The 27,500-nt window shown below is 36.9% G+C and overlaps 1 protein-coding gene across 5 annotated transcripts in view; it reads right to left on the bottom strand.

Moving 5' to 3' along the window:
• Positions 1-27,500, bottom strand: part of LOC137634164 (anoctamin-5-like) — a 500,953-nt gene that overhangs the window by 291,361 nt on the left and 182,092 nt on the right. For all 5 annotated transcript variants that reach the window (XR_011042462.1, XR_011042463.1, XM_068366420.1 and 2 more), the window contains exon 7: positions 3,408-3,544. Coding sequence is in view for 3 of the 5 variants with exons in the window: in XM_068366420.1 (XP_068222521.1) it covers positions 3,408-3,544 (137 nt within the window). In the remaining 2 variants the exon portion in view is untranslated. The remainder of the gene's footprint in view (positions 1-3,407; positions 3,545-27,500) is intronic.

Below are 27,500 nucleotides of genomic sequence, written 5' to 3'. Positions count from 1 at the left end.
AGATCATTGTGAGGCAATAGATTTTCCTATGAAACACACGGCCAAAGTAAGTAAATCAGTGCATGCTCCCGTAGATTTGCAACGAATTCATACAATAATAAGCCAAATTGAGTTACAACCAACATTATATGCTGTAAATTTAGAACACAGATCATTTACATTATTTTTTGACTCTGGTAGTCCACGTAATATCATGGATTTGAGGACACATCATTTGTTGTTTTCGAACTTTCCGATAGAAAAATACGGAGTGAGACTCTCGGGTATAGGAAATAATGAATTAAATGTAACAGGCGTAACTCATGTTCAGTTCAAGGTCGGTAAACGCACGTTTGCCGATACCTTTGTTGTTGTACAAAACATAGATATGTATCCAGCTGTAATTATAGGATACCCCTCTATGGGCAATCAAAACATTATCTTAGCCCCTGCCAAGCACGGCGTGTATATCAAAGGAAAATTCTATAAGTCTTCTAATACCTTAAAATCAGTTTTGGATAAAAAGGAGACGACAAATGTAACCATAACGTACGTTGAAGAACCAATAACTTGTCTCACTAATAAAGAAATAATATACGCGACCCAGCAGAATTCTCGTTCACCTGTAATATCATCTTGCACGCAATCTATCGAGCCAAACGTACCTTCGAATTTAAGTGCAAGTAAAGAAAACATTACCGGGATCTGAAATATTAATCCTTTCCGACACTTTGAAAACTAACGGATTGTCTGTCACACAAGCTATTTATACAGTAAGCTCACATCAACAATGTAATATTGAAGTCTGTAATCATTTAAATACCACTTTAGTAATTCACAAAAATCAACATAGCTTGGATGCCAAAAGACAGTCTACTGCTAGAAACCTGAGCAACTATACTAGTTAAAGCTACGTCCTTTCCAATGCATAACAAAAATAGCCAATCAACATTTATAACTTAACACTTGAGTCCCAGGATTCTTAGCCTTTGGAAATGGTCACCAACACTTGAGTCCCAGGATTCTTAGCCTTTGGAAATGGTCACCGTCATTCATGAACACTAGATGCTGTCCAGGAACCAAAAGACAAGCACTTTCATTGATAAATCTTTGAACCACTGACAAAACTAAGAAATTCTTTGCATCAAGATGGACAGGATAAGAAAAATATGACAAATTTGGAATTTGTATTTTTCCTAACCACACAAACCTGTACCTTTTAATTAGGGAATATACTTTCAGCAAAGCTGATAGCCAAAAGACTTTTAGCGAGGTGTAACTACCTCACCGCAAGTTAGCAGGGTGTACGGGGGTAGCTGGCTACCCCAATGACACGCACACCTGTGTTCTACCATCAATTTTACTTGTAGGCAGGACTTACCGGGGGGAAAGGTGATGGCGGTCAATATGTATAAAGAGCTGCAGGTTTGTATGGCCAGGTAAAACACAAATTTCTTCCAAATTTGTCATTTGTTCCAACACCAGAATACAAACTTTATGCTCTTCGGGAAGACTTACCCTTCAAGTCAACAGAATTCTGAAACAATTGGCTGGTTTCTGACCAGGGGTTTTCCCGTACGTGCCCCCTACATAACAGGGAGAAACCCTGACACCTCGCTAAATTCCAGGCAAAACACTGTTAGCGACCTGAGCAATTGGTGTGATTGTGTGCCTAGTCTAGGTAAGAATTCTCAAACGTAGGAATCTTTTAATCAACCAGACGTTAACCAATCCCACCTCGCCAAAGGGTATGAGGTTGCAACAAGTACTATATAAATCTTGTACCAGGTTAAGCAATTGAAACTATTTTACCTGCGGACAGTGAGGCCAGCTTGCAGAGTAATGTAGGTGCTGTTCCCCAAAAGAGGGGAAGATGATAGAAAGAAAGTCAGTCATTCTTATCCTTCATCCCAGACTTTATCCCGGGTAACTCTGCCCTCCGCCACCTGCTACTTGTCTATCAAGGAACCCGAGGTGTTTGAACCTTTTATTGTGGAACCACCACAGGGCCAATAGAGATTGTCTCCATGTTCCTGTGGGTCACATCTTGCAGGAAGTTGGAGGTGAAGGTCGTTTGACACTTCCCCATACCCGCTTGTAGGACCGAACTTGCAAGTATTATGATGCCCACAGCAATTTAAATGATGTAATTGAACAGTTTTATTGAATCTATAACATATCAATTCAAAAGAGAAAGTTTTGGTCTAAGGGCATGTTACGATTTGCTACGCCATCCACATGGCTTATTTCATGATGAGGAGAGATATATAATCCACACTACCATCTCAGCACATTAGGGATAAACAGTTGCATAGAGGCATGTACTTTAGCAAGAGGAAGAATATGAGGATCCAAACTTCTATCGCTGCCTTGCAATTTAGTTGTCTAAAAAGAGTGGCTATAGATGTGGGAAAGCAAGGGTTTCACAGCAGGTCTGAAGTATATCAAGAATTTGAGGCTCAGTGAGAGGATTTCGAATCTGGGATGTGCAGTGTCTTGTCAGAAATCTTACTGAATGGTTCATTAGAATCACAAGCTACCACTTCAAATTAAGCTAGGGTTTAAAACTGGACAGGCTGGCCCTGTCAAGGATTTATTGGTCTGAGCTTTCACAAAAGAGGCTAACAGCATTAAAAGTGTTGAAAGCTTAACTATTTAAACTTAATTTGTTAGGCCTGTAGCAAAGTCAAAGGCTGGAGTGGCATTACTATCACTCCCTCTATAATCAACTAGCCTAGTGTTCTCAGGATTCCCCTTTGAGCAAGAAGCTAGCTTTCGTTCACTTTGAATTTTCATCTAATCAGCTTCCAAGAAACATTATCCCCAGCACTAGACAAATATAATGCAGATCATGATCAACCAAACAATTTCTTTTCACAGCAATGCAGCAATTGCTAAAATATTCAAAAAGACGTACCTTTAAACCACTAAAAATAATAAAAACAAACAAAAACACTGAGAATCTGAAGTGCACGTCTTCATTGAACCAACTCAACATAGAGAGTGAATAAGCAATAAGAACTTCGACAGTACATTATTGTTGTTGACATTGATAGTACTCGTTACCCTACTAGTGGCATTGGTATACTGGAACGAAAGCAATCTAAAAATTTTCACATTTTTAAGGGGTAACGCCGACATACTAAGCTTACCAGAGACAAAAGCAATACAAACATCAAAGGGAGGTTCATAAAAATAATTTGCATGCAAGCAAATATTTTAGCACATCCGCAGGAAACAAGAAGGAGGTAAAGTTGCACTACAACAGGTCTTTCCTTGTAAAATATGATGAACAAAACTCTGTACAGGTATTACCAAACTTGAGAATTAAAAAATTTATCAAAACTACATGTGCTACATAAAATAGTTACTGCTTTTCTTCATCACTCATAAGTAAGAAAAGAAAAAAAACGGGCAAGATGACTTACTGCTCAACTCTTGACCGAGAAAACCCAGTAGAGAAATAGCTAGGTTCCTTTGGAATAAGCTTCTCATTATACATGAATGGATCCTTAATTCCGAAGAATGAGTAAATATCACGTTTCTTCAGCTCGGTATCGTCTTTCTGTAATTGCAGATGGGGGCAAAACAAAAAGGAAATATAAGGACACTGAACAAAATACAATATATTTTATAATTTTGGGAATACTATACTGTAACCATATAAATTCTTTTAATGGAAAATTTAAATATACAGTATTGAAAAACCAATTAAAAAATTAATACACAGTGCACCATATAAACAAAAGGCATAAAGAGAGGAACATATCTTTGATAAATTTAAATATAATTGATATGCTAATTCCAAATTAAAAAAAACACAAACACGAAGTTAATCAGGAGAGTTTGATGTTAATCAAAAGATGTTACTGTCATGGAAATTTTCATGGGAACAAGTAGTAGTGTCAAGAAAAATATATAAATCCATGTACAGTTGGACACAGGAGTTCCTGGCACTCCTCGCTCTGATGAAGTGCACCCTGTTACACCATTACTAACTGGAGAGTTCCCGTGTGTAGCCCTGCCAACCAATGATGCCATCTCTCCCTATATCTGTTTGGTTACTCGCTGCACAATAAGGGTGTGACAGGGTGCGCACTCTCAAAGCATGACGTGCCAGAAATTCCTGTGACCAACTGGACATATCCTTACTATATCACCTACAAAGTTTTAAAAGTTTTCATGTGAAAGGAGTAAATTTCCAGTATTTTACTTAAGGCGCACTACAAATTTTACTAAATTACAATATGACGAAGTGAGGCAGTTTTAGAAGTCCTTATTTATCAGAGATGAGTCTGTATAATAACTAGTTTGACAAGATGTATCACATCTAATGTCTGATAGTAAATTGAATTGAATTTTGTTTTTTTTATTTTCAAATGTACAATACCAAATACTTCAACACAAAATTGACTGTAGCCTAAGTAATTCAAACCACTGTTACTTAAAAGTACTCATATAAAACAAGAAATGTAAATATAAAAACATTACAGCCAATGCTGAAAATCTTGCAAGACAATGAAACTATGTCCTGCATAGTTGTTAGACATTAAAAATCAATATAAACTGCATGCACAAACAATATTAAAAGAATTTAAAAGATTTGAACAGGTCACCACTGGAGTATGGTTTATCAAATGAAAGTTACTGTAGTTGTGTGGTTCAGGTGATAATGAAAAGCTCTTCTGTAAGATACATCAGTTAACAATAGAATTTATAATTGCACTGAAATACATAAAAAAAAACTACCCTGTGGGCAAAGAAAATTTAGCTATTGTGACTCCTTTTAAAGGAAATGGTATTTCTGCATTATCTTCTTACTATAGTAAAAAAAAAATATTCTCTTCACCGTCTCCGTTCTCTGGATTTATACTCTCCTGATGTCGACAGTGCTTTTCTTGATGCTTTGTTTAATAAAGACTTTTACCATATAGCTAAAAAAACTACCTGTTTTCTTTCCTTTCAACAGGCTTAGACCTCTAATAAAGTAGAGAGAATCTGGGGGTTAATGGCAATAACCTCAGTGTTGGTATGGCATTGATCCTTTAACTTTTCAATTCTTAAGTCTAAATACAGTATATCACCATCCTCTTGATATTAGTCAGGAGAGGAGGGGGTATGTACTCTAACACCTGGCGGGTAGAAAAGTTCTTTAAAAAAAAACCCAATGTTCATAGTTCTGACTCATACACTCTGATAGGAAAAGTATGGTAAAAAAAAACAATAAAATTTGTCCAGCACCTGAGAATCCCCTCAGGCTAGTATTACAGTATACAAGTCACCAAACAAAGCCAAGCCAGTTATAACTTGAGCCTCTAGATTGTGTTCCCAAATGCAACCATACTTTCACATTACTGTACGCACTTTTATAGGTTACCTAAGACCATATATTTTCAAACGAAAAAAATAATACTACACTAAAGAATGCTTAATAAATATTACATTCTCTGCAGCTACTATCACACATGAAGCCAGGCACTCTTGATAAAAGATAAAGCTTGGTAAAAACAGACTTGGTATGCCAATGAGATACTGCTGCTAAGGAAAGAATCCTAAAGAAATTAAAGCAAGGTAACTCTAGACTTCAAGTCTTTCCTCTGACTTGGATCCAATTATCTGTGACCCTCTATGACTAAACTTTCAACAAGAAAGGAGAGAGCATTTTTGGAGAGAAAATATTTTGAAATCTCAACATCAATGAAAATTAGGAACCTTTCCCCTAACATTTCAAGTCTGTCAAAATAGCACTCACCTCACTCTTGACAAAGAAATTATTCTCTGATTTAACTAATTTAACAGGCAAAGTTGGTTCTGTATCACTGGAATACAAAGTGTGTAAATTTAATATAATACAATGTTACAATTCTAATTAAGATAATATTGGAAAACTTTCATCTTGAGCAACCCACTGGAATAAATTTGTCTTAAGATACTGACCCCTAGCAGCCTCATTGTCATAGATAGATGCAATACAGTAGAGTTAAAGAAATACAAATGAATAGGAAAACCATAGTATTTTGTCAAAGACTGCATCACTTTTATTACTGTCAAAACAAGAGATTCAAGGAACCATGCGATATACCACACCATTAATATGGGAATAAAAAAGTTGCTAATGTGTGCTTACCTCAATAAGCTGAAGGATATTAGGATCCAGGCTATCTGCTGTTTTCTATATCTGACTCTGATGGTCATAAAGAGCAGACCAGATCCCTGAATAATCTTAACTAATTTTGAATGAGGTACACACCTAAGATATGCTCCCCGATGAAACTTGAATGATGACAATGACAATGAATTAGCTGTCCAGTAGACAATGAAAAAGGCTACAATATTTACAGAACAGCCAATATTAGCTGCCCTCATAGAGTTAGATTGAATGTTATCAAAGTACAAACTTCAACTAAAGTATCACAAACACAATAGAACAAAGTAACACTTGTAGACATACGGATCACAAAATGCAAAATGGAAGGCAACATGGGGAGATGCTACCTAACGTGCATCATTCTCTTGGGTGATGCTACACTCCGTGGACCAATCAGCAACAAGGGCACATATCTGTCAGCCAATAGTGTATGGTGTTCAATTTTGTGCAAGCAACATGGACAATATACTGTACGAAGTGTCTGCACAGCATTAGCAGATGCAAGCCGAGTGTATTTTCAATCACGCTCTTATTCAACCACGCTTTCTCTGTGGTTTTTTTACAACGTATTTTATACTAGATTTTATATTTTTATTGTTTCTTTTTTTAATTTGCTGCGATAGAAAATTATTATTTTATTGTTAAAATTATCAAAATATTGAGACAATCTGGCTGTTAATGGCAATAACCTAAGCTTAGGTTATTGCCATTAACAGCCAAATTGTCTTAATATTTTACTAGAGGGCTAAGCCTTTGGGAGGGCAAGAAAAAGGAAATTTTAGATTTTAAGGTAGCCTACACATCAATATTAAACCAAGCTTTAAGAGAGAAGCACTATGGACATTAACAAGAGTTTTGTAGTGATAATACACAAGTCATTAATATAAGTATCAACCATCCCTTTGCTGGTTTCAAGTATCATTCAGCAATAGCCTACTGATTGATCCCCATACAACTGCAATTAATGGCTTTTCTACCACTCAAATTTTACTAACGAGGACTGCCCTTTTCCCTTCCTCTAAAACCTCCACTGATATTCTAGTCAAACTGAAGGCACATATAACAGTTTTTAATCCTATACAGTAACCTTCTCATAACTTATATACTGTATGCTTAAAGCAACCTTGGTCCAAGAATCATAAATATAAAATATGGCAAATGTTAAATGTAAAAATTGGCTAGTTTTTTCCTACTGTTTTCCCTAATCATGTTATGAAATAATTTCACATCTATGGATGGCACCAACAGACATACAAAATAACCTTTCTTTCATTAATGATAAAAAACCTAAAACATTAACACCGTGATAATCTTTTTCTAGCTCAATCCTTTGACAGCGTTTATTGCTTCTAATATTTCAAAATCTCAACCTTTTTCCTTTTACTTTCACACTAATTTCTCTGCAAAAAAAAAAAAATAATACTACATTCCCAACTATGGAGCATTTATGCCTTTAATCATAGTTTACCAAAAAGTACCTTCAAATTTTTCCAAAGCAATACTACTGTCATACTTTTCCCGAGAACAAGGTTTGTGATAACAGCATTAAGGTTATTATTTGCGAGTGTATTGTACAGTTTATTATTTTCTATCTCAAAACTCTCTCCAATATACTGCATAGATGTTCAATTATGTTCACTCTTTGGTTATCTATTCTAGATAATTGAAGATATCAGACCAAATAGAATTCTTTTCCTTCCACTTTCATTAGCTCTTCTATTTCCTTATAATTTTAAACTGCATAAAATGCATTTACCTGTCAAAAGCACCAGAGAAGAATGATAAAAAATATCCTTAAATAGCTTGGAATAATTAGCTGTGATCCTGCTTCTGTACAACATTCTTAACCCTTTTACCCCCAGGCTATTTGGAAATTTCCAACCCTTAACCCCCAGGGGGTTATTTTTTTCCCAGCACATTTTGAAGTATATTTTTTTTAAATTGCTCTAACAGCCTTAATTTTTGTCATAGAGAGGTCAGTATGGTCTCATTCTCTTGCAAAATGCCTGAATTTTCTAAAAAAAAATTATCAAAAATATGAAAAAAAAAAAATTCTTATACCAATTTTTTGCAAGGACGTACCGGTACGTCCATGGGGGTAAAGGGATGGCTTTTGTGAAACGTACCAGTACGTCCTTTGGGGGTAAAAGGGTTAAAACACTTGCAATAAAGATACATTAGTACTAGCACTCTATAAATCCTTTGCATTGCATACACTTACAATATTTTCCATTAACTGCAAAAAATACCTGAAGAAAATTCTGGCACACATTTCCATTATTTGACAGGCACCCATAATGCAGTACAGTATGCATTCCCATTATTAATCAATCGCTATAATTTTCAAGACTACTCAGATCCATAAGAGCACTTGTCTCTTCCAGCACAGTAGCCTACTGCTAAATCAAATCAATTTACAGTTTCCCACTTAAAAGAGTTGCTAAACACTTTTTCTTTCTTTACCAATGGAAATGTAGGTGTTATAATTAGGGAGACTGGACTGTAAACCTCTAAGCTCACATTATAGTACTCAATACAGTAAATATATTAGGGCACTAAATTCATTTTCTGACCCATTTTTATTGCCATCTGAGATCTATAATATATCCCCCTTTTCTTCCCTTGCAATATGTCACTAATAAAAAATCTATGTACGTTTGAATTCATGGAATTTTATACACCTCGCAGCAAGCTAAGAAGATATCTGGCATTTCCAAATTGTAGTTCCCAATTTCCCTTTTTGTAACAGAAGTGAAGTTTGGTAAATGGCATACTAATGTTAAGTAAAATCATTTTATGGAAAATGTACAGTGTACCACTGTATGATAGGAAGTACAAAGTTATAAAATTAAAAAACCCTCACATAATGCTATTGGCTACACTGTGGAACTGTCAGATATCTTAGCTTGCCATAATATGTACCAAAATTCATAAAGCCAATTGTACTAATCTGAAAAGATAGATCAACATCAGTTAATATGTTGATTATACAGTACAGTATATATTTTGGTAAAGATAACTATATCTAACTACTGTATATGTAAAGAAAAGAACACATATCCTATGTATAAATGTACAGTACCCAAGTTTTAATTCTATCAAATAACAAATAGTTGATGTATTTCACGATGGAATTTATCACAGCATGCAATTTTTTTTTTTATTTATGTCTACATAAAAAATTATAAATTAATATTCAACCATGCATTTCTCATTCAAACATGCAAATACATACTAAAAAGAATGGGTCAAAGATATTTAAATCCAAATATTTAAAATTCAGATACAGGTGAAAAAGATAAAGTACACATAGAATACCACCTGATAGTGATCACGTAGGTTGCCACATTCAGAAAATTTGAACATTCCAAATGTAGAACACGACTCATCACCTATTTAATAAATCTTCTAAATTTACACGAGAGCTTAAAATATACAGCATAAAAATCAAATGATCAATAGAAAATGACTAAACTAAATTAAACTGGTTCACCTCTTATTTTTAATTAATGGATGTATCAGTAAAGAACTTATGTATGCTGCTAAACTCATAAATATTAAAAAAAAACTCCTACCTTATCCATCATCAGTAAATTTTGTTATGGATATGTAAAAGAAATTAAGTCTTATAGAATGTACAGATAATGAAAATAGATAAAAAAAATTCTACCTTTCTTACCAGAATTTTTTTTAGAAGCTAATAGTTTGCAGGAAATAGAAAGGCTGAACCTGGTGGGATGATAAATACAGAGAAACCACATCACAAACTTTAAACAGAAGGACCTGCCATCAAACCAAAATTAATTATTCTTACCACGTCTTACTACTAGAAGGGCCTTATCTAAAACTATTTAAAACTTTCATTTACAAGATTGAAATTAATGCGAAGGATTCAAAACCTATACACTCAAATAAAAAAAAAGGAAAAACTTAGAATAGATGGACTTTCTGCTCAAGTTGCCGTATGGAAACAGCATTTGGATTTACATACTGTATACCCAAATCAACAGATAAACAAAACTCAAAAATATCTTAAGAAAAAAAATATTTCAAACAAGCTAAAGCTTTCCATCCACATCTTTATAAATTTCTCTACCTTTGCAAGACCTTACATACTGGTAATTTAGCTTGAAAATACTAATTCCTAGTTATGAATATTTTGAAATTTCTAAGACAACTAGCTATCAATTCAAACTTGGATGTAATAAAAACAAAAATTTCACTGAATATCACCTGGGATAGACTATAGTGCCTTTTGGATTAAGCTCTGCCAACCAATACAAGCAACCTTTCCAGATTTTCCAGGATGAACTATGTTCATTTTAATTAGAAAACTGCTAGTTTGTTGCCTTGTCACTCAGATTTTCCTATAAGTCACGTTGTGACAATAGTAGTTGTACTTGGATGCATACTGACCAGTTTAAATTAACATCAGACTTGAATAGTTTCAGATTATTATCCTTTTAATTTTGGTTCTGTGACAGTAGTGCCTCACCAGGAAATTGTTACACTGCAAATTGTAAATATGTTACATTATTTTTCAGTCCTGTACACAAGTATTAATGAATAAGTTCCAACACTCCTGCACATATGAAGGCTAATTTTTCTACTTAGCTTATCCAGATTATCCACTTCTCCCATCAAGAATATTTAGTTCTGGGCTTCATTTTGTATGAGACTTCAAAATAATTGTTAAGTTTCTTATAGCCCCAAACCTAAATACTTTGTATATCTAGATTGCTTGTGGTACTTTTTAGCACATTTCTGACATTGAAAATAACATTTATCACCATAGCACCTATGTGGTATTCAACAAAAATCATAAAACTGATATTGGCAGAAATTCCAGTAATACTGTAATGTAGTAGTCAACTCTTGACTTCTTCCTTTTTCATTTTTCTTTTTACTTTGGGCTGGCCTCCAAGACCTATTATACTATATTGTACCATTGACTTTTAAAGAAAAAAAAAAATTATCTTGATCTAAATACAATCCCATATCCTCAAGAGGACAAGTGCTTAGGATGGTTTTTTTTTAGCAGTACAAATATACAGAAAGCAGTGGTTCCAAACTTACAACCTTAGAGAACTACTTTCAAGGAGTGATTTTTCATGAACTAAATCTTTAATATCTTCAGTCTTTCAGATGTCTAAAGGGAGCTTGTTATCTAGTCTTGGAGATACAAATGCCAAAGCTCTAGCCCCCACAGCAGACACACATCTTATCTCCAATGACTTGAAACTATCTAACTTCTCGTGTAGACAATATTTACTGACTGCACAATAGGTAACATTTCTCATAGGTATTTTGGATGTCTGGTTCTGATAACTTGTGTTATCTTGAACTCTATTCTAGCTTTAATAGGCAGCCAGCACATTTCAATTTGTGTAGGAGTAATCGTTTCTTGGGGTGGGACACCTTTTATCAGTCTTGCTCCTCTGTTTATCATGTTTTGTAATTTCTTAAATTTCACTTAGGGTAGATTCTAGTTGATGGAGTTACAGTAGTCAATCATGGTAACAACACAGTTAATCACAAGTTTCTTTACAGAATATTCTTCCAGACACTTCATAATAAAAAATCAATGTTTCTAAGTTGATATCCCACAATTCTTACATTGATTACTAAACGACAAATTACAATCATGAGATATACCTACGTCACAAACTCTTCTAGATATTGGGACTAGGTTGTTTTTAATATCAATTTGGATGTCACCCATGTTTCTTAAGCTTTTTTTTTCCTACCATCATAAATTTTTATTTCCACTTAGTTATAATGGTTTCACTGTCATCCATTCCCTAAAACTGGTAAGAATATGCTTAAAATTTCAGTGGCATTATCAATGGATTAGTAAAAAATTTTATCATCTACAAATAGTTTAACCTTCACTTCATATGTCTGTAGTACTTTTTGTAAGACCTATATTATAGATATAAAATAAGATTGGGCCTAGTACACTTCTCTGCGATAACCCTTAATGAAAGCCAATTCATACACAGTAGTTTCTGTCAACCACTATAAACTTCTATATACTCAAAAGCTTGATTTTCAATACCAATGGACTGTGAATCATTAAATAGCAGTTCATGCGCAATAGTATCAAAAGCATCACTAAGATTGAGTAAAACAAAGTTACCATATTAATTTTGTTCTCATATCATTTCAAGCATATAATCTACAAGAGCATATAGCTGTCTCTGTAGAATATTACTGTCTGTATGCTGACTGGTTGTCTGCTAATGCTTCAATATTTTGCAAGTAACTACAGTAGTTGTTCAAGAATTACATATTCTAGCACTTAGCACTTTTGAAATAAACCCTATTTGACTTATAATTTTGCAACTTCATATTTACATATCACACCAGACCTTACTATAACTTATCTTCAACCCATCAATACCCTAAACCTTACCCCCAATAAATGATACCCTACCATTTATTCTATTAGCCCTTCCAAGTGCTGGTAGGAGTTTGAGAGTTTAATGGGGTCTAGCTCTTAACAATCTAAAGTTTTGGATGAATTTCAATTAAATTTTAGTGGAGTGAACTATGCACCAAGATAATCCCTGCATTTTGAGGTGGTCTATCAGATCCAGAGTGTGGATCCAGGTTATTTAGAAATCTTTGTAACTATGCATAGATTGTGAAATCTATCAAACTAAAGCAAAGATGGTGTTGAAAACTATCATGTGTGCAATGAAAAACTCTCGACCTCTTATTTCATAAGAAAATCATGCCTAGGCAGTAATATTTCTTAATCATAATGGTAGGTATGCAAATCTTGAGTGCCCACTAAGACTGAGTTTCTTATCAAAATCATATTTCAAGCAAAAAATTATACTTTTTAATTCTACACCAAGTTTCTCCATCATTCAACCAAGTATTAAGTTCTAAAGTTCAAAACCAGAGTCAATATCATCAACTCCTTAACCATCACAAAGATTACCAAGGAATACCAATTGCATATATAGTCCATATCTACAAACCAAGTCTCTCAAAATATTGCATGCAGCAAGAACAAAACAATTGTCTATTTATCATCCACATATTTGGTATAAGAACTTTCTAGCAATTCAAAAGATGGTTTATGTCCAACAGTAATTGATCTATTCAAGCTACATGACCTGGCCTTATACACGTCATGACATTATCATCATAAAACCTTGCGGCCATCTGTTTTACAATAATTGTTTGTCTTTCAAACACTACCTCAGTGTGACAGTTATTTCTGTGCAATCGTCAGGAACTAACTCTTCCCAATTATCAGTTCAATAAAGTAGCGTACATTATTCTCTTCACAGCTTCTATATATGTACTGTACAACAATTCACTCTGTATTTATACTTTCCACTTACAGCTTTAGTAAACCCTGTTAATTTTTCAATTCCATCTAAAAGTTTTATAATTTCTCATTTTATCTGATCATTTGATAATTTCTAATTACAGTACATCTAATCCCTTGATACAATGGACATTATGGTAAAAACTCCAGCTATTGCCATTTTAAGTGATGCATCTCACACTACATCCTCTTAATTACTTTTTTTTCCTTCTAGTCAGCAGTGAATAAAAACCTCTATAATTCTGTGTACTATACTCAAATCCTGAATTACCTTTCTCATTAAATTGTCATCTTTTGAAAGCTTACTTGAATGGAGATCAAACATTTTACATAATAAAATTAGGCTCATTGTCTGACTATTATTCTTACTCATTTCCATATTGTCTAACTTACAATTCTTTGAATAGGTTTGATCAAAATGAACTTATGAATACTTTCATTTCTATCCTATCAATAAAGGGATTTTGACGAAGGAAAAATCTATTTCTGGGAAGAGGCCTGTGATGCCCGGTGAGAAAGGTCCTTCCTTATACCTTTCCTAATATAAATCTTCCAAATATACTAGAGAAAGATAAAAGCATGGAATGCAGAGGTTACAACCCTCGCGCGAACACCTTGTAGGTGTCGTGTATTAAACAAAGGCGTGTGAAAACCACTATTCACAGGTTGTCTTCCATTTAGATAATCCCTTCATCAATGGGGAGGGCCGTGACAGGCCCTAGAGATAATGGTTCAATTGCTAAACCACCAATATTAAAATTGCCTTTGTTTAATTCCTAATATTCATCCCAATTCCAGTTATTAAAGCTATGTACATTTCTGTCTTTGTATTTCCATTTTCAGATTTTTTCTCATTGACAGCTTCCACTTTATTTTTCTTTCTGGCCTTGATAGGATTAAACCAAATGTGATTTTTCTCTTCAAATAACTAACACTATTACTTCATCTTCCCTCTAACCTTGCTGTAAAGTGGCCAAGCTCCCACATTCCTGTATGCCCTATTTCATAAAATATCCATTCAGCTTCAGAAGAGACTCCTTCTCCTCTTAGGTCACTTGTGAGACAACACCTCTCAAAATAACTGTAGCAAATCCAGTCTTTCCATTGCAGTTCACCAGGCATTGTTCTCTACCATAAAACTAAAACTTCAGATTCATTACCCTGCTTTTAATTTCCTTTGATTCATACCATCACCCATTCTTCATTATGTAGGTCTCTTCAGGTACTCTAACATTAGGCAGATAATTAGACTGAATATAAAAAAAATACAACTTCTTCACAATATGCATAACTGGATAAAAACAGTTTTTAATGTGTATTGTCTCAATTACTATCATACTTCTGTGTTAATTGCATTGCAGTTTGATATCTGATATTCCATCAGCAGTTTCTTGAAATACTTTATTTTCACTCCCACGCATTACTATCCATTCCAATTCAATGTAAAAACTATCAACGATGTTATCCTTTAACCTCACACAACAAGGCTCACTTCATTAGATACTAGCCTTTAGAAATGAAAAATTATTCATGTTAATAGTACTAATAAAATTGGTTCCTTAATTAATATAAAAAGATCATTCTTAAGTTATTTTTCATGATTTAGTAAATAACACCTAGGTGCTTATTTAAGTGATCACAGGTTATTAAAGTTACTTAGGAAGTGCAGTGTTAAATACATAATTAAGCTCATTAAAAAACAATTATTATCATAAAACCCATGCTTGACAAACTTGAATTGCTTTTAACAGTCATGGAAAAACAGCAAATTTTCAAGAATTTTATAAGTCTGCTTTAGCCATATATACACCAAGCTATAAACAACAAATAACCTAATTTTTAGACAAAAATAATTTTGTTAATTTGAATTTTAATAAAATGTCCAAATACTGAGGCTAGGGGAAAGGCCATGAAGAGATTGGAAATTGAAAATGGAAAATTATTCAGATATTACTATAATAAAAAATATAGGATTATAAAAACTGAAATGCAGTTTTGTACAGAAGTTCTTACATGGCAAAAAAATAAATAAGTAGCTATAAGGCGATTATGCAAATTTCAATAAAACCAAAACTGTACAGTATTGGTATGCATCAGGGATAAAGGGATCTATTCAACTATTTTAAATTCTCAAATAACTGGCCTTACTTATCTAATACTGTAGGATTTGGAATTATCTTTCTAATACGACAAGACAAACTTGATATATAATGGGGACAAATGGATAAAAGAAGGAAAACTATTACCAATGAGAAAAATAAGGCTATTAAAGTGATACATGGTACTCTACAAAACAACTATTATTTGGTAAGGACTTTGTAAACTCAACAAACTCTCAAATGACACCAAAGTATTCTTGACCATATTAAATTTTAAGATACAACAAAAAGTTTATAAATATAGACTTGCATTATTGAAAAAATACTGTGAAGTATATGCTACTTCTGTAAGTCTACAAAAGAAAGGCCATTAAGCTTCTCTGGTCAGGTAAATAAGAATTAAGATACTGTATCTACTAAATATTGAAGACAAATTCCTTCATATCATAAGCAGCAAACAAATCAATACGGGTAACTATGCAAGGACTAATTAAAAAAATAACAGAACTTAAACAATTACTGAAGCCAAGAAATTCTATTCCACTAATATATGTATTTTTACTACACTTTGATTTTGATATAATTGCCTAATTGATTAAAAAGCTAAACAAATTTCAAGGCTACACAAATAATACAAACTAAAAGGAACTGGACTGTCAAATGTTGTTACTGTGTACATGAACATGAACCTGGCCAATCCTGCCTGAACCCTAGAGTTACAAGGGTAATTAAACTGGTTAAAAACGAGCAACAGCAAGCATCAGACAAACGTTTAGAGACATTTTACAACATTTAAACGTATGACATCCAAATTCATACCATATAACCTATGGATCTGTTAGGCGGCGACACTTACCCATACTTCCCCTTCACGAATTACGATAAACCTCTGGTTCATGAAAGGAGGAGAAAAAGTGCAATATCTATTAGTGCTATAACCATGAAATTTACAGTGAAAAGGCTACTTAAGTAGCTCATACTTGCAATGTCCATTTGACACCTAAAAATAAATCATAATGGAAAATATAATCTACTATGTGAGCCAAATCACAATTTTATAAATAAAAGAAGGATACCATTTTATTTACAGTGAATAAATACAACACATGCTTGAACACATTAAATACTCAGTGATATAACAATCTAGGTTATTGTTAATAATCTTCTACACAAAGCATTTCACAGTCCCAACTATGTTCTCTTAAATATAACTTACGATTAAACTAAAACCACTGCGATGAATATAGTATGCAAACCCAAGACCATTTCTTATTTACACTATAAAGTACTAGAATGTACAAATCTCACTGATTGAGTCAAATGCAATACCGGCATTTCTATAGAGAATAATGTATCTGTACATTACATGCAAGGTTGTCAGATTGAAAGATATGCAATTTCAAAAACTTAAAGAATAAAGCCATACCCCCAAAAGTACCCAGGAAAAAAGGGTGCATTCTACTTTCTAGCAACACAAAAGCCTAGCAAAGAGATTGCAACCATAGCTTTGAAGAATTCTTCAGGCCATTTGATGAAGTAACCCCTATCCATATAGAAATCTTATTTGATAATGTTAATAGAAATATTTCAATAATGTCATGAGAGTCATCTAAGTCCAATCCTAACATGCTGAGGATGCCATTCCATAAGCTAGAACTGTATTCTAATAAAGTGAAAAAATTGGGTATATAAGGTACAAATTCAACTACCCATAGCATCCATTACATGCAATAAAAATTCAGTAGCATAAGCAAGGCACTGGTCAGTAATGACTACGGTACAGTACTTTCTTCTATTTAACAAGCGAGCTCTGGAAATTATTCTAACCCCACTTGCTCTTCATTTCTCTGGCTGCCCCCTCTTAGAACCCGTTTAATTCATTTTTTCCAATAACCTTTTTTCCTTTTCTTTTCCTTCTTTTTTATGACCGAGCTTAGCTGCCTTAGCCTGCCTGTCCCACCTCCAACATGAAAAACTATGAGAATGGAATAGACTTTATTACTAAAATAATGGTCCTGAACCAAGAGAACTTAAAGAAATTATAGATGTAAAGATTAATAAAAAATACCTTGCAATTTGTCATAATTTTTGCTTGGTTCTCACTTTAGAGGGTTAGACTGTTGAGCTCTCCCTACTGCCTTCCGGTCAGTAATACCTTCATTATTTGTAATATATATAGGTCCAAATTGGCAGCAGATAAGGCCAAAATTTAGATACAGGCAATTAAACTAAGCTAACCTAGGTTAGGTTACCCCTAAAATCATTCCCAAATAATTTCTATCCTATAATTTGTCTTTTTCCTAGCCATACAGTACAAACCTGAAGCTCTTTACTATGGAGATATATTTCGGCGACAGCTGAAACTATCCAAAAGATTTTTTGAAAGGTGTAACTACCCACCGCTATTTAGCGGTTAGTGGGGGGATAGCAGGGGATAGGACAAACCACCTCACTCATACATAAAGTAACCAAAACAAGCCACTTTGCAATTGCAGGCAGGATTTTCAGGGGTGGGTGATGGCAGGCCAGTATGTGTAAAGAGCTTCAGGTTTATATGGTTAGGAAAAATGCAAATTATTTCCAAATTTGTCATTTGTTCCAGCACCAAATACACACCTTTAAGCTCTTTACTATAGAGATATATTTCGGCGACAGCTGAAACTATCCAAAAGATTTTTTGAAAGGTGTAACTACCCACCGCTATTTAGCGGTTAGTGGGGGGATAGCAGGGGATAGGACAAACCACCTCACTCATACATAAAGTAACCAAAACAAGCCACTTTGCAATTGCAGGCAGGATTTTCAGGGGTAGGTGAGGGCAGGCCAGTATGTGTAAAGAGCTTCAGGTTTATATGGTTAGGAAAAATGCAAATTATTTCCAAATTTGTCATTTGTTCCAGCACCAAATACACACCTTTAAGCTCTTTACTATGGAGATATATTTCGGCGACAGCTGAAACTATCCAAAAGATTTTTTGAAAGGTGTAACTACCCACCGCTATTTAGCGGTTAGTGGGGGGATAGCAGGGGATAGGACAAACCACCTCACTCATACATAAAGTAACCAAAACAAGCCACTTTGCAATTGCAGGCAGGATTTTCAGGGGTAGGTGATGGCAGGCCAGTATGTGTAAAGAGCTTCAGGTTTATATGGTTAGGAAAAATGCAAATTATTTCCAAATTTGTCATTTGTTCCAGCACCAAATACACACCTTTAAGCTCTTTACTATGGAGGCTCATGTTTAGGTGGGTGGAAGTCCAATAACAACTGGCTGGTAACTGACCCAAGGTATGTATCTGCTTCACACGAGCAGTGGAGAGCATACCGTCACCTCGCTAGCTTTCAAAATCATGAGAGCTAATGGCCGGAGCAATTGTGCAAAGGTGTGATGACTAAACTCTCGTGACTCGACCAGGGAAGTACTATCTTGGAGCTAAACTCCACACTTGCACTAAGCATTGCCCGACTCCTTCCTTGCCAGGAAGTCGGGGACATAATGAATACATATTACATGTATCAGGATACAGAAGGGATAATGGTACCCACCTGCAGTCAGAGGTGGTCAGCTTGCAGAGTTCTTCCAATTCTTAAACTCCCAGAGAGGGTAGAATGAAAGACGAAGAGACCAGTCACTCTCATTCATTATAGCCTTATAACCAGGTAACATCTGCCCTCAACTGACTGCTACTTGTTCTACAAGGAAGCCGAGGTGTTCATGACCATATTTTGTGCAGCCACAACAGGACCTGTCAAGAAGGTATCCACATTCCTGTGGGTTATGTCTTGTAGGTAGTGGGCTGTGAACATTGTCTGACAGTTCCACATGCCCGCTTGTAAAACCAGCGCCACAGAGTTCTTTATAATGACAGCACACCCCTGATGTCATGAGCTTTAGGTCTACGGTCGAGAGGAGTCAAGTCCATATGTAGGGCTCATTCTATTACCTATTAGACTCTACTGTATTGACCTGAAAATTTTTCTGTACCCTTACATGGCAAAGTAACAATTGATCTGGGTCATCAGTTACAGGACTGAGACACACTATATGGAAGAGGCCCGATTCTAGGATCCACAACAACCTTAGTCCAAATGTTGGCAACAGATTCAGGGAAAAATCGAGTGTTACTAGACCTACCCCCATGGCTTGGATATTTTTAGAAGAGACCATGTCCTTTGCTATCACTGATTGTGAAGGTCAAGGTGAGAAGGAAAATCCTAGCAAAGAGTCAGGTCCCGACTAGTGGGCTGCCTAGTGGTATGAAGCACGCCTGTACTAGAGTGTGGTCCAAGAACTATGCACCAAGCAGACAATCTAATTTCTGATTGGGGACCAGTAAGTTTGGCACTGAAAGACGGGAGAGACACGGTTACTGCACAGTTGACTGTTCAAAACGGTAACCAAGACTCAAAGTTCAAAGGTATTCCATTGTGGTTGAGACCACACTGGGTCTTTCCTCCCCGAGGTAGCAAGCTTTTCTGTCCTGGGGAGAGATATCGAAGTGAGAATCCTCTGCAGCAACCTCAATTTTAGCAGAATGCAATGGAATGTGAACAACGACCTACAAGGGTATCCAGCCATCCTTTTCATAATTACTTGCAAAAACTCCTCCCTGAGAGGGAAGATGTTGCATACCCTCCGAGAGAGAAGTCTTAGGGGCACGAGTGATCATGGTGAATCCCTGTCCAAGGTTGTATGGGCCTCTCAGGAAGGAAGGGAACCATTCTCTTGATATCTCTGCAAGCAGGAATAAAGGGTCTAGGTATTATTGCTTGCTATCACCGCGGAGCTATGAGGATCCTCGACCAATCTATTGATGTCCTTCTATAACGGGTCTTCCTCTAAAAAGGGTTCCTGGTTACCCTGTACAGTACTCGTTAACACTACTTTAGCACTTCTGGACATGAGATGTCCTGGAATGACATCCCATCCATGACTTCTGCCAGGGTCATGACTTAGATGGCTAGCTGAGGGAGAGAAAGGTCCCTCGAAGCTAAGCATCCGAGTCCGCCTGGTCGGGGGCATGACTGCTAGGAAAGTTACTTGGCTGTACTGATCTGGGTTATAAGGGCCAAATAAGTTGTCTCGGGCCCAACTCCATCTTCTAATGGCTAGACGAACAGGAATCATTGTCACCCACCACTGGTGTTCCCAGGTGGTAACCCTTCCAAGTACTGACAAGAACCAATATTGTTCAACTTCGCTGATCGGACGAGATGTGGTGCTTTTAACGCGGTATGGTCATTGACTGAAAGGAATGTCTATGTGTTCTATGCTGTGTCAAGAATATCTTTGTCTGGCTATTCTACCATCATCATGCTTCCATGATACAATAGTATGACAACAGCATGTTATTGGAAGACATTAAGGGCCAGCAACGATGTACTCCAATCCAGGGAAGCTCGTGTCACTCTGCCGATAGATGTCGTGACCGGTGAACCCCCCTTTCTTTCGATGTATCCCCCAAGCATCGAACATGGAGAAGGAGAGGGGAGGATTATTTCCCTGAGGTGGATGGTAATCTGTACATTCCGACTCAGGCCTCGCTTTCACTCTGATCTTATCGGACTCTGAATTTCGTAGAATCCATGCTAACAACGAAAGGAACAGCTGCCACTAGAGGAGACTAAAACTATGACTTTTTCTGGGGCCAAAGAACTCAGAAATTTAGGGGCTCAGCAGGCGCAGCCACTGGTGCACCCATAAGAAGTCTCACTTGAAGAAGGGATATTACACTTCCCAAAGTCTATTACCCTGATTGGGGATCACCACAATGGCGACACACCCCAGCTACCTGTCCCTACTATCTCATTACCTGCATGTAGTGTGCTAGAGAGTGGGCTGGCAAGGTAGTGCTCATCTATGGCGCACACTAAATCCATACTTGGCGTGCAGGTGAGCCTGCCACCTGCAAGATAGTGCTCACTCGAGGTGCGGGTGAAGTCCACATATGACGTGCAGGTGAGTTCCCCACCTGCACATAGCAAGTGGAGTATGAAAACTTAATTTGAAACTTGTATCTTGGTTAGTTAAATAGTTTGGTTAAAATTTAATTTCTATATGACTTCCTACCTCTTATGCCACAGAGGTAGTGCGCAACTGTGACAGCAAGTATAGGTAAGGTAGGTTCTACCTGTTCCTGTTTTTTTTACCTCCAGCACATAGCATGCCGGTGAACATGACCTGTGAAATACATGAGGTGTACCCATAGGCGCAGGTAGGCTAGTTGCCAGCACGCATCGCGCTAGGGAGCAGGCTCACTTGTGGAATGCGCAAAGGTCAAGTTTGGTAAGGTATAGCAAACTTGCTAAATTGAGCATGGCGCATTGTTGAAAGACCGTGCAGGGCCCCGTCATGCAGAAGAGCTCGCCCGCCCACCTCGCTAGGTGTTTGGGTGTACTGTATAACAGTGAGCAAGACTCATCCGCAAGACCAGGATCTCTGTCTCATCGAACTAGCACGACAAGGAGAAAACAATCCTGTTTGTCTTTTCTCCTGTAGGAGATCGGCGAACAGCTTTCATCTCTCCTACTCGCATAGACTGTTCACATGCAAGGATGCCAAGAAGGCTGCATTGTTGCTGCACGCTGGCACAATGGCATAACAGCAGGTTCTCCCATGTGATAAAGCATTACGGCCAAAGCACTCCTGATCAACAAGCACCCCACGGAAGGTTGGTGAGAAGTCTCTGCGCTCCCAGAGAAGAAGGCCTTCGTTCATAAAGAAGAGGGAAAGGCTGCGGAAGACCAGTTGTACCAGGAACCCTTTCAGGAGAAACTAGTCTTCCTTCCGAGTCATTGACAACTGGGACGGCCTCTGGGATACCTGGTCAGCCAGCTACCCAGTAGGGCAGCCAGCACTGCCCAGATACTGTGTCTGTTGACCAACCCTAAGGGTTGGATGATTCAATTGAGAGGAAGAAGGAACATTTAACTCTAAAGAGAAAGGATACTTACCATGAAGTGCCTGATAATTCCAAGTTGATTTCTGACGAGTAAGCAATCTGTTGCAAGTAACTTTCTATACCTGAGTGAACACTCTTGTGCTATTGTGTTCGTTGCTATGGGAGTTGGTCGTATATATTTGCATACAAATGGTAAACTCCAGAGCAGTCCATACTCTCTGGTGAAAAAAAGGCATTACAGCAAATCACGTACTTGACACTGTCAAGCAAACTATCTGTTGCTCATGACCGATTGCATGCAACTAATTCCGCAAGAAAAGACAAACTTATCTCCAATCTTTGTCTCACAGGTGTTGTACTGTAAGTACAGTATAAGTCCACCTACGGACCAGTCACAGAGACAGAGAAATCCTCTCTAGATGGCAATTTCTTCTCGTTCTTATATCGGGAACACTGAGGAAGAATGAAGATTCAGGAGTGATGCGAAAGATTCATTGTGTCCAACACTATCAAAGAACATCGCTAATGTTTGGCAATCAAGACCTCCTTCCCAATATAGAAAAAACCTTAGAAATGGCGAATAAGTTTCATATTTCTCCGGTACCGAGAAGAATTTAATTATGCTAAGTTTTGGAGTCTGAGTGCTTTCAATACTTGGACAAATAGAACGAAAGAAGTTAGGGAGGATCTAACTGGAATGAAGGAGGAGTTTATTCGATAGTCTACAGCACCTCTTGATTAATTACGGGAGAGTAGGATGGATATGAATAAACTGACTCCTGTCGGAATACAACCATTGAATAAAGAAGAGATCTAAGGATTTATTTGAATAAAGTTCTAATTGAATGATGGTACGTAGTCCTTGGTATCTCTCACGGATATGCATCAGACTGTGAGAGTAATGCATGCAACTGGCAAATCTATTATAGAACTGCATTTGTCGGCAGCAATAGTTAGCTTGTCCGCATGCAGTTGTTTACATTCATCACTTCTTTGCCTCCGGGTAATTGTTCTAAAACGAGCCTCAGCATTGTGAACACTTTTTCATGTCAGGCGGGATGGGTGAATTTCCATGTTGGAGAATTACAGATTGATTCCTCGAGTAAGAAAATTATTTCAAATTCCGCGCTGCCAAGCACAACAGCAGAGCAGCCATCCACATCAAGCCAGACGCAATCAAGAAGTTCCAGCGATCACAACAAAATTGTTTACCAAGTAAAAAAATTTTTTTTCAGTAGTCTGACGTTATTTTCCACCAAATTTGATACAGTCTCTCATGTCGGTAAATATGGCTTGATTATTTTGAGTTAAGGTTCATTACATTATTTAGCCATATTGACATGTTATCCAGTAAAATAAAATGTGTACTTTTGAAATGGGCGCCATGGAGGTGTTTAAAAAAAAAAAAAGAACATGTGGTACGGGTAAACGTCGACTGCTACCAGAAGGAAATATTGAAGCGTGAAATTTTAAAAGTTTGCAAAATCTCGAAATACTTGGAAAAATATTACAAAAAGTGACTGATTAATTACATTGAAATATAAATAAATGGTGGCTGTGCACTAGTGATTATAGATGTAGTAGAACAGTGTTGTTTTTGGTTGTAAAGTAGCAGGTGATTTTTAGTGAATTGTGATGTGATTGATATCAGTGTTATTATGCTATAAGCACATTAAATAACTATTATATTAGTGACTTAGGTTATTAAAAAGACTAGGGTTATTTGATTTTTGAAAAATATTTTGTTTTTTTATCACATGGCTGCCACTGATGAATTTGGGGTAAAAAAGAAGGAAAAAAAACTCTTGGTAAGTTTAACAATTCATTCACCCCACTTAGGGTTGCCTAGGTTAGGTTAGGGTAAATTTATGTCTCCTCAGTCTGTGTTTCCAGACTCATCTAGGCTGATATTTCCTACCTATTTTGTTACAGGATCCCTTCAGTTGCTCTAAGAAGTTGTCTGATAGGGTTACTTATGTGCCTGCAAAGCCACATAGTGGTAGGGTTTTCACCCCACAACAGGAGCTTATAATAGTTGAATATATCATCCTGATTGGTAACGTCTCTACCTGGTGTTTGCCAGACCCCCGTTCGAATCCCGCTCAGACTCGTTAGATACTTTAGTGTCTGCAACCTTACCATCCTTGTGGCTAAGGTTGGGGGGTTTGGGGGAGCCTATAAGTCTATCTGCTGAATCATCAGCAGCCATTGCCTGGCCCTCCCTGGTCCTAGCTTGGGTGGAGAGGGGGATTGGGCGCTGATCATATGATATATGGTCAGTCTCTTGGGCATTGTCCTGCTTGCTAGTGCAATGTCACTGTGCCTTGAAACTGCCATTCATAAGCGGCCTTTAAACTGCCGATATGTATTATGGCCTACCAATGAAAGGTATGCGAAGAATGCTATGCCAGTATGCCAAAGCTTGCGGGAACAAGGCCATCCCTGATGCCTGGGAGAAGGAACAAATAGCAACTATAGACTGGTACTATGCATTCATGGACTGTCATTCAAACACTGTGTTGAAGGCTCCGGTGGCATGTCAATTGTCATGTTGTAGGCTTCAGCAAAGTTAATGTGGAAACCTTCTTTAGGGCTTATTTTTTTTTATAGCCTTCAGGTATAGAAGCTAATATTTGCTATAACATATTTGTATAATATATATATATATATATATATATATATAATGTATATACATATACTGTATATAAATATGTGCATATATATAATTATATATATATATATATATATAAACATATATATATATATATATATATATATATATATATATATATATATATATATATATATATATATATATATATATATATACAGTATATAGATATATTTATGTTTATATTTATATATATTTATATATGTAAATATTCTTTTTATCTTTATAACCTTCAATAATAGAAGTTTATATTTGTTTTAATAAATTTATTTATAAACTGTTTTCTATAGATATATATTTTCTTATGTCAATATTTGTTTGTTTTCATAACTTTCAAAAATATAATTTATTTTCTTTAATATGTTTATTTTCATACTATTTTCTGCAAATATATATTTTCTATCAATGTTTTTCTTGTTTTTATGATCTTCAAAAAAAAAGTTTGGTGTTCCCCTTCCCGGTTGATATTCCCCTATGTATGGTAAATGCCCACCTAGGTCACGAAAATTTTCAAAGTGCAAAATATGACTTGGTTTCTTATTTTAGGATTGTTGAGTACAGTATACCATAGGTGGGCCATGTTGTGTTGTTTGTTTTGGGCATAGTGCCCTCTCTGGTAGAAGATGGAAATTTTACCAGGCATTTCTACTAATAGGTTGGTGTTCCCCCATATCACCCTATAAGCACCCTCACAGAGCTCTTTGAGCCGCTTACGGGAATATAGCGTGTGTGATGAAGCGCACTATTATGCCACAAAGGAATTGATCGTCAACTAACTGTAGCACCGTTTACATGGTTGTTCGCCCACAAAAAGTACAGCCAGTTAGCAAGGCTATCAGACCTTGTTAGTAATAGGCGTTTGCCTACCCGCTCATCGAGCTGCTTACGGGAATGACGTGTGCATGATGAAGTGCAATATCATTCCCCAAAGGAATTGATCATAGACTAACTGTTGCACCGTTTACATGGTTTTTCGCCCACGAAAAGTACAGGCAGCTAGCAAAGCTTTCCGACCTTGTTGGTAATAGGTGTTTGCCTGCCTGCCTGCCTTGAGGGTGGGACAAACCTTCTTGTAAGGGAATAAAGAAGGGTTATGTCTCACGAGACCATTGTGTCTTGAGGGTATGATAGGGTGAGGGGGAGATTGCATACCAATGAGCTCTATAACTCGTAGGGAGAGAGACTTCAGAGATAAAACCCCGAAGGATTATGCTTCCCGAGATTCGTTGTCTTCGGAACAACGATAGGATGTGGGAGCCGAAAGCAGTCAGAAATCATTCCCGTCAGTAGTAAAACCCCGGCAGGACTATATCTAACAAGACTCATTGTGCCCTAGGTTGCTTGCAGACCTTTGTCAGGCGGAAGAGCTCGCTCACCCACCTCGCTAGTGCTCACTGGATGAGTGCACAACATTGCGCATGACATCTCTGCAAGACTACGGTCTTGCTAAGCACTCATGTTTGTCCTGGAGGTTAGCAAGTTGCCTTATGTCCTCCTCTCACAAGGATACGAAAAAGGCCGTAACAAACTTGCAGGACAGCAGGTTTTTCCTTGAGAGGTGTCGAAACAGTGAAGCGTAGGTCCCTATGGGCTTGGCCTCACAAAACTCCATGTGCTTTGTTGTGCCCAATGGGCAAGATGTAAACAATAATCCCAAAGAGTTATAGCCTACGAGACTCTTCGACGAGAGGCGGTGACCGCAAGCAGTCAGCAGGCACCACCATTTGCAGCAATGACCCCGAATGGAAATAACTCACTAGAGACTCTTGTACCCTGAGGGTTCGATGGCGTGTGGCGGGAATTGCAAGCAGCTGCCTAACTCCGTCATCATCAAGTTCTGAGAAGTTTTGCTCCGAAGAGCTAAAGCAAGGAATGAAATAACCCAATACCCGTCGATGGAAACCCCAGAGGGGAGACCACTCAGGTGAAGGGAGTCTCTCCTGTAGGTGAAAAGGACGTCTCAACACCTGTGAGCACTTCCCACAAGCAGGATGGCTCCTGAACAGTGTCCGGAGATACTACAGGGAGCTCCTACTGCAAGCGGAAAGGCTGCTGGAAAGCATCTGCCGAAAGGTAATTTTCCCACGGACAGATGAGTTGCCCAATATGTAGAAGTGGACCACCAACAATGCACTATGCTTCCTGTCTACGAGCTAAGTAAGCTCAATTTGAATATTAGCATTAAGTGCCGTTTATGAAACTCGGCCAAAGCTAGTTTATGGCTTCAGCCCGCAGAGGTCACTGACTGGAAAAACCCCAAGGGAAACCAGTCTGCAACTGTTCTCAAACTTATGCTGGAGATGCAAGATCGAAAATGAGCAATAACAGAGAGAAATGCAGTTAAAGGCACAAGAA

The sequence above is a fragment of the Palaemon carinicauda genome, chromosome 44 (genome assembly GCF_036898095.1).
Source record: "Palaemon carinicauda isolate YSFRI2023 chromosome 44, ASM3689809v2, whole genome shotgun sequence".
Taxonomy (NCBI): domain Eukaryota; kingdom Metazoa; phylum Arthropoda; class Malacostraca; order Decapoda; family Palaemonidae; genus Palaemon; species Palaemon carinicauda.
This window is presented reverse-complemented; position numbering and strand designations above follow the sequence as displayed.